Genomic DNA, 9,075 nt, shown 5'->3' with positions numbered 1-9,075 from the left:
CGCATCCCCACCTCCTATAGGATACAGCTATCTCTTCCCCGCATTCCCCTCTCCTCTCTCCCCCCCATATCCAACTTTGCTATCTTCCTCCCTTCTTCAATGTGTGTTCACATCACCCGATGATGCAAAAGGAGGAGAAACATTTCTATAAAATACCTAATGGACTACGGTCTCACCTGTTAGGTTGTCGGGGCTCCACTGCATTTCCGCCTGGCCCTTCGGCGGACTCCGGACTCCACTCCATGTCCACCGCCACTGGAGACGAGGCGCCTACACTAGTGTACTGACAGTACTGACAGGGGGGACCTAGCTTCAAATCGCTGATGATCTACATGTGACATGTCTGCTAGTTTCGTTTATTGTACCTGTTTCATCCGGCTGGTTAGCTTGAGCCTGTGCTCCCGCACCAACCACCGCAACTGGAGTTTGTTGCTGAGGATATTCATCTGCAGCATATCGGACGTCGTAAGTTAAAACCACAAAGAGTACGTGGCAATGTATCGCAACAGTGAGAAATTGCGACCATCTCGTGAGGAGCCACGGCCTCTTTGCCATTATTAACAAGCTGGATGCACTGCTGTCTGGTGATGTGATAATATGCACGAGACTGGCACTGATCATTGCGTCCACAGGACGCACACGAAAATTCGAATTTGGTGAGCGGCCGTCGCAGAGGTAACGGGGATATGTTTTAGCTGGAGGGGCCATAGTTATTAGCTGTTATTCTATCTTCAATAGCCAGGTTTGCAAACAGATGCTGTGCGTTTGTACTTGTTTTGCCGAACGTAGCTCCAAAAACACTATGCATGATCATGCTAAGTCATGTTCTCACTAAAACCAATTCTGGCATGACGATATCAGAAGGCTTCTATAAAGGAATCCGTGAATTAAGACCACTTCAGCCAAACTACTTCTGAAGGGCCCTCAGCCCTTCATTGTGGGATGAGCTCAGAATTCATGATAACTCACGTTGGAACAATGCATACAGTCATAAGTAATTAAAACAATCCCTGGCATGGCGATATTACAGGGCTTTTGCATGCTAAGTGGCCATTTCAGCCGAACTCCGTCGATATGCTCTGAAGGCCCCTCAGTCCTTCGTTATGAAATGAGCACGAATGAGCACGAAACGACAACTAGATGAAGGGATTCCCGGGTATCGAAGGGAAGCTGGTTCCCAGAGTGGCAGCTCCGCCACGCCTTGCGCACCATCTCGGGGTTCTCCTTGAGCTTGCACCAGCCAGCGAGGAGGAAAGTGGGAATGAGGGGCTTGAGGTAGGAGGTGCGGAGGCTCAGGACAACATCCTCCGGTGCGATGCCCTTGTTGAACTCCTGCCCTTGTTGAACTCCTGCCGTACAGTTTCCTGCACGGTGAGCATGGCGGTCTCACGGGTGCCGTCCTTGAAGGGCTTCTGGATGCCAACATCACATGGCTGAGCCTTCGAGGTGCAGTTGGCGGGCACATACTTGATGAAGACGCCCGGGATCTGCGCTTTGATAAAGTCCTGCAAAGGGAAAGCAAAAGCCAAAGCAGTGTAAGGCCTCACTTAATGGCTGATGAGGTCAGGGAACAAGCAACGAACCCAATAAGTATCCCCACTGTCGATGATAGACCCCTTCACACCTGGAAGTCCTCCGTCAGGTGCACGTGCCAGCAGTCCAGCATCAGGAGCCAGGGGTGGTTCTCGGGCAGTCCCAGCTCCTTCTTTACACGTGTGACATAGGGCTTGACCACATGCGTGATCCACAGGCACATGGTGGTTTCGGTCACCCAGTGGTTGTCAGGAGCCAGGGGTGGTTCTCGGGCAGTCCCAGCTCCTTCTTTACACGTGTGACATAGGGCTTGACCACATGCGTGATCCACAGGCACATGGTGGTTTCGGTCACCCAGTGGTTGTCAGTGCACGTGTAGACCCAGCCCAGCGCCTCCGTGGCTGCACATGTGTGCTGGGGAGGAAGGCTGCGGTCCGTCAAGCCCTGAGGAAACAAAGAAAAGACCAAGGTGTATGAGTCTTGCCAATAAAGTGCGACCAGGCATCACGAACACGTGTTAACTTAGGGTTCATGCCCCACCTGGAAGACCACCTTGAGGGGAAGCATGTCGCCTGAGGCAGAGCAGGCCACCATGACCATAATCTGCTGCTTGTCCTCAAGCCCCAGCACCCGCACGTGGCGTGTTCCGATCTGGGTATAGATGTTGCGGCTGGCGGGGAACATGTTGCAGCCCGTCTGGTCGCCGTTAATCACCAGCTGGGGCGGGATCTTGTGCTTCCAGGTCAGGTATGCCACCTGTGGACCAAAGGGGCAAGGGGAAGGTGCCTGTGTGTGAGTCGAGAGGCCCCAAAATGCCGTGGCGTGTTCCCTTCTCTCCCTTCTTCCCTTCCCTCCCCTTCCCACCTTTCCCTGATGGCTGACTAACCTGGTACACAAACAGCTGCAGCACCTGCTCCCACTGATCTGGCAGCTTCTGGGCAGCAGACGTGGCGGCGCGGTGCGACAGGTTCATCTGGCGGCACACCTTGCGGATCCAGGACCGGCTGACCTTGAACGTGCCGGCACCACCAGGGGCATCAGCAAGAAGGAAGCCATAGCCCTTACACTTGAGCCCAGCAGTGATGTACGGCTGCAGCGTCGCCGAGTTCACCTGCACGCATTGGTGGGGTCGGGTGGGGCGCGATGGGAGACTTGGATGTAGGAACATTGTTACACTGGTTTCCAGGGGGCAACTTAAGGGCAGCTGGCAGGGCCGGGCGGCTGGACGGGGCCAGCCAAGAAAGCAGCAGGGGACACACCTGGGAGCCAGTGTCAATGAGCTCCAGGATCCACTGCTTTACGAAGGCGTAGATGGCCGGAGGGAGTGAGACCGACCGCATGTTGTGCACTGTGTTGCTGTTGAAGGCCTTGCGGTCAGTTGCCAGCCACCTCTTGTACCAGTTGGACGCGGTGGTGTGCGCGACTGGCTTCTTGAAGGTCACCTCCATCTCGGCTGCCAGCTGGTCGATGGCGGTCTGGATCTGCAGGTGTGAAGGGAAGCGTGACAACGTCAGGCACACACTGCACGGGAGTTCGCGGCGTGCACCAGTAAATTCCGGGCCCCTGACGGGCCCCACGTTGCTGGCGCCACTCGAACGCTGGCAATGCCTGCCCTGAGCTCAATGGGAGCATTGGTGTCGAGCTTGGGTAAAAGGCTAGTAAGCTTAAGCTGTTTAGGCGCCATTCTGAGCGCGCTTTCTGAGGGTGGGCCTGTAAGCTAAAGTTCTTGTCCGAACAACTTAGGGGTAAAAGACGAAGATAACTACAAGCCAACAGCGTCTTCTGGAGGGCTTTTACTGTTTGTCGATACCGTTAACACGGTGTACGACATATTTGTGACAGCCAGTTTGGTGATGCCCATAAAATTTTGCCTAAGACCTTTTTCCACTGCTATACATTTGTGGACGCCATACCAATTGCGTGTCACAAAAATCTCGTATCATTACGGTAGGCGCAGGATGCACGAGGTCCAGCTGCAGCTATGATGCAGCCAACGAATGACAAGTGAGTGGCATCATCAGCCATTGCACTGGTTCATTAGATGAGCGGTAAACGTGCCCAGCAACGTTTGCAGTGCTGCTGGTGATAAGGCCACCAAAGCGTTTGAGGAATTCCTGGCCGTCAGTGGAATGGAATATGACGACTTTGCCGAGTTCTATGGCAACTTGGCAACAAAGGACTTCACCATCGCGACCATGCTCCTCATGCCATGGCTGCACACCTGGGCAGCACCAAACCCAAGCAACAACCCAACGTATGATGTTGTCTCATGAGAAGTAGTAAAATTGGGCTTGCATGTTAGACATTGCAACTGCTTGCTTGCATGATCTGCAGGACTCAAATGAGGGGGTTGCAACCCCATATGGTAAACTTGCTTCAGCAGGCATGTGTACAGAAGCGAGAAACGGGAGCTGCAGACGGCATCATCCACCAAAGCTCTGCCTACGATGAAGAAAGGTGACATAAGCATGATGCCGCTCTGCCTGAGATATGGGTGCCGGTTTGGAAGCCGTTGAGGATGGAGGCGTATGTTGGCTACTGGCTCATATCACGACACGTGAATAGTGACCACTGGTGAGTTGTTCTCTGGGGGAAATCATGATGTAACAGGTTGATTAAGGCAACTACCCAGGTTCAAACAGGAAGAAGCCGTTGAGGAAGTATGCTGGTTACTAGCTCATATACGGAGCTAAGACTTGAGAATGGTGAAATCTTCTCTGGGGAAGTCATGATAGAACGGGTTGGATTAGGCAAATAATTCAGTTCCGACCTGAGTTCGATTCCCGGGCATGCTTTTTCTGCATGGGAGGTGATAGCTGTGACTACAGGTATCTACACAGTTGCATCCATCACTCTGAGATTGACAGATGGTTGGGGACCCCCTGATTTTAAGGGGGGATAATTGTCATTCATGTGCAAGCAAACAAGGGCAACTGCAGTTTTTGGATTTTGTGTCAAATTACCTCTTGCTGCATATATTCTGTATGGAGTCTCCTATACAGGGTTTGGCGTATTTAACTTCTGATGGGCATGTTTGTCTGTCTACAGGGCCCACCCAGCAACCTGCAGCTGCTGTGGACAACACCACATGCTTTCCCCACCACACATCAGCACGCAGAGTCAGTGGAGGGTTAAAGCAGTAGTAAGGTGTGTGGCATAAAACTGCATTCTTAGTTCCACATCACAGTCATTGCAGTTCTTGATGGTCTGACAAAGGTGCTATTGTATGCCCCTGCCTGATCTTTGCTGCATACAGGCTCACAAACTGCTTGTGGAGGACTGCTGCTGCAGCAATGTCTTGTAGTGTTAACTAACAGCGATAGAGGACTAATACTAGGCATGACTACCAGAAGGTGTTAGGGTGGATAGTGCATGTGACCTATGATGTAGCATGTTTTGAGGCAAATTTTGTTGAGAGATGGATGAGCTGCAGCTGGGTGCACCCAATTGTAACGACGCAAATGCCAATCTGAGCATCCCGGGTTACGCCTTTGCTGTGTTACAATGGTATCGAGACGGGACCGCACGAATTCCGAAATAAACTTCGGGTCGGCGGTTCGATTCTGGCAACCAGCAAGTCGCAGATTGGCGATTTCATGGTGTAATGGATAAACCAGCGCACTGGCGCGAGGTGGGATGGCTCCTGTGCTCGAAATAATGGCCGAGGACGTCCATTGCTAAGTGGGGGGCAATGTAACGACGCAAATGCCAATCTGAGCAACCCGGGTTACGCCTTTGCTGTGTTACACCAATATGAAACTGTTTGGAGCTGTTTCGAAGCTTCTGCTGCAGCAGCTGCTGCATACAGGCTCACAAGCCGCTTGTGGAGAAGCTACTGCTAGCAGCAGCGCTGCTGGACTGTATAGTCACTGTACAGACTTGTCTTGGAGTGTTAACTGACGGTGATGGAGGACTACTTCTAGGCATGAATACCAGAAAGTGTTAGGGTGGATAGAGCGCTTCTGAGCTATAATGTAGCATGTTTTGAGGCAAATTGTTGACAGATCGATGAGCTGCAGCTGCAGCAGCCGCTGTTGTGGAAATGTTTGGTGCTGTTTGGAAGCTGCAGATTGTTTGGAAGCTGCAGCTGCTTCAGCTGAAGCAGGCAATGCATATGGCTTAATGTTTTTACATAGCAGGACTTCGGAATTTCGTATGCATGTAGCTGCTGCTAGGCGATGTGTATATGTAAAATTATGAATCCACGCATACATGGTCTATCCCTACCCCTATTCCGCAGTCTCATGAGAGAATAACATGCTTGGCAGCAATCAGGGGGGGCTTCCACAAACGAGATCGCATCAGGTGCAGCCCTACATCGCACAACGATTCATCATACACATGGTTTTTTTTCGTTTTGGGCCTAGTACCCTAGAGTAATAAACTGGGTGTTTCTTGCGGTTACTATTCCTATTTGTATAGTCGCTGCCCCCCCCAGACCCCCCCCCCTCCATATCCGGCACAACACACTCAGCCCATTCGAACAAAGCTGTCCAGTGCGCCTGGAAGCGACGCACTCCCTCATTCTCCCGCCAGCTCCCATCGCTTTGGCCTTTCAGCACACGCTGTGTTTGCTTGCGCCGCGCCTGCTTTTGAATCACCAGCAGCGTGTGCTGTGAAGCACCCACCCTTGAAGGTGGCTGTGGTGCCGTGGCACATCTTGGGGCGGTGGCCCTTCCTCGTCAGAATCAAGCTGTTCAGCATCTGAGTCGCTGATTGCTGCAGTTGTGTGTGTGGCCACTTTGCCGGGGGATCCTCAACTTCGCTCAAATCGCTGGCTTCACTGACTTCAAGAGCGGCAACTGCGGCATGCCTATCCTTGTCTACTGTATTATCTAATTCTTCTTCTAAATGTTTGGGGCATTGCGTCTGCGGAGTTTCTGAGCTGTTTGCTTTGGTCAAGAATGGACGAATGCCCTGTCCCTACCGCATGTTATTGACCCAATAATGGGAACGACTAATAACCAGCCTCGGTTACCAGGCTATAAGGTTACTGGGACGTTTACGGGCTAGGGTTGGTAATCGGTCAGTTACCCGGTAATCAGGCACCGTTACGGGGGTGTTTATCAGGTCGTTTATCAGGTGGCCAGTTACAAGAATGTCCTCGGTAATGCACTCTGGGTAAACGGGGGTCATTTTACCCGTAAATTTGGGTCAATCCACCTCGTAATTTGACAGAAATTACGGGTCCATAACACGTTACGGGTCCCGTAATTTGAGCACAAGGATACGGGTGAACATTTACGGGCGACTACCCCGGAATTACGGGTGGATATTACACGGTGCTGCAGGTGAATTACGGGTGCATGTAACCAATTACACGCACAATTACGGGTGAATACCCAGTGATTACGGGTGGATATTACGTGGTGCTGCAGGTGAATTACGGGCGCATGTAACCAATTACACGCACAATTACGGGTGAATACCCAGTGATTACGGGTGGATATTACGCGGCACCGTGGGTCAATTAAAAACCTTTATAGTTTGTACAATTCGCTCACTGAGTCGCGTCGACTGTATACTTCACGAACGTGATCGGTTGGGGTTGATCCGACGACTTCAAAATCGTCAATTGCTCGATGCCATATGTAGCAGCTGGCCCCTGAAAAAGCCTCTTGATATGCTGATACTCGCGCTCTGCCGTATTTATAGTGCCATATTGTGTACTAGACGCGGGCTGCGTTGCCCGCGAGGGGGCTGTAGTCCCCCGGTGCAGCGTGTACATCCGTCCCCCATTGCAGCGTCTAGGTCCGTTGCAGCGACGTGTGAGGGGGCAGAGCAAGAAGTTTGTCATGGGTGCAACGGGGGACAATGGCCCCCTCGCGGGCGACGCAGCCCGCGTCTAAACGCACATGAATGCACCCGAATGCACCTGAATGCACCAGAACGCGGCGGGAGGTGGTGGAAGGGGCAATATTGGATATGTCGTGCGCGGTGCATGATGTGTGTGAGGGACGCTGTCGACTTGTGTGGGAGTTGAACCCACAAGTGCATGTAATGCACCCAGCCGTGCATGTGTGTCGTTGTGCGGCAAAGTTGCCGTTCAACGCTGGCATTTAACGCCATCCAGTGGCGGCTGTACGCGGTGTTCGCTGTGTCAGGCAGGGTTGGTTGCGGTGGTCCAACGCTCCTCCAGGTGCCAGGCGTGTTGGTACTCGGTTGGCATAGCGTTGGCGGGTTTTGGTCGCATGGCAGTCGAGGAGGTGCAGTTCGGCGGCCAGATCAGGGTCCAGCTTTGTTGCTGCCAAAAATTGTTTGATGACTCGGCGTCGCTCGTCGGGTGTGGTAGAGAGCGGGCGCAGGAGGCGGATGTGGTTGAGGGTCTTGTAGCGGGTGAGCAGCACGTACATGGTTGCACGCTTGAGGCCACCGGGCGGGACGGAGAGGTCTGCAACCCAGCACTCGTCCTTGAAGCTCCGGCCCTGCATGAAGTAGTCGGTAACGGCGTAGTAGTCACCCAGGGGCACGTTGACACGACGTACATTCTTGGTGGTGGTGCCGGTGTTGGCAGCAGGCACGGTGATGTTTGCTGCTGGTGAGGGCCGTGGTACAACAGCGAAGGCAGCACCCTTGGATGCGAAGTCCGCCAGGTCCGCTAGCACCGTTTTGGGTGTGTGCCCTTTCACGGGACGGACCATGACGGCTGCGGGCAGGTAGTGAAGGCGCCAGTACGGGCCACGGCCATCGTCGGGCGGCTCACGGCTGTCGGTGATCAGGCCGCACGCCTCAACTTCATTGTTGTGGCATGTGCCGGTGTCGGCGGCAGTGGTGTCCAGTAGGGTGTAGCGTGCACCCTCATAGTACCAAGTGTCGGCGGTGGTGTGGTCGAATGTGGCGTCTTTTACACACATTGCGACAGCCTTCTCGACGTGGTTGAGTGGTGATTGTTGGGCCGTGCCATGTTGCCGAACCGGGACGTGGTCCGCGTTCCAGCTGACCAACCGTGTACCCTTGCGGCGCGCCTGGAGCATGAGGAGCCGTGTGTTGAGCGCGTGTCTGGGTTCATTGCGCTGCAGCACCACACGGGGCTCGAGGTCGGTGAGGTCAGATAAGTCGGTGATGACACGCTGATTGAGAGCGTCTATGAGATCTGCGACACGTGCTTCAGTGGGTTGACCACCACCGAACATGGTCGTGAACCGGGTGAGCTGCTGGCCGGATGGGCTGTTGTCTTGCCGCTGTTGTTTTTGCAGCATGAATACGGTGCTGCCGAGCTGGCGGTACAGCTGGAAGCCGTCATGCAGGCGGGTGTGTGTCTGTGGTACAAGTCGACGAGGGTGACGTGTGGTCACGGTAGTGTGACGGTTGCTGCTGTCTCGTCGGTGTCACCGCTATCATGGTTGCTGCCGTCCCCATGGTCACCTCCACCTTCGCCAACTGAGGCTGGTGGGCACCGGGTGGTCGTTGCCGACGGGCTGAACTGGGGGTTTTGCTCGACGGCTGCTGTGTAGCGGTATGGTGGCGACCCGCCTGGCTGAGGATGCTGTAGCAGGTCGCCGATTCCGCCAGCGGCACGGCCAGACAAGACACGGCTGCTCG

The 9,075-nt window shown here is 53.8% G+C and overlaps 1 protein-coding gene across 1 annotated transcript; it reads right to left on the bottom strand.

Annotated features, from left to right (window-relative positions):
* Window positions 1–1,292: 1,292 nt before the first annotated feature.
* VOLCADRAFT_100971 (uncharacterized protein) lies at window positions 1,293–6,669 on the bottom strand (the record flags this gene model as incomplete). Its single annotated transcript, XM_002959450.1, has 6 exons — window positions 1,293–1,505; window positions 1,625–1,726; window positions 2,074–2,289; window positions 2,420–2,644; window positions 2,793–3,014; window positions 6,568–6,669. 6 exons carry the CDS (start codon window positions 6,667–6,669, stop codon window positions 1,293–1,295), a joined length of 1,080 nt encoding a protein of 359 aa, XP_002959496.1.
* Window positions 6,670–9,075: the final 2,406 nt, after the last annotated feature.

Source organism: Volvox carteri, assembly GCF_000143455.1.
Source record: "Volvox carteri f. nagariensis unplaced genomic scaffold VOLCAscaffold_259, whole genome shotgun sequence".
Classification (NCBI taxonomy): Eukaryota; Viridiplantae; Chlorophyta; class Chlorophyceae; order Chlamydomonadales; family Volvocaceae; genus Volvox; species Volvox carteri.
This window is presented reverse-complemented; position numbering and strand designations above follow the sequence as displayed.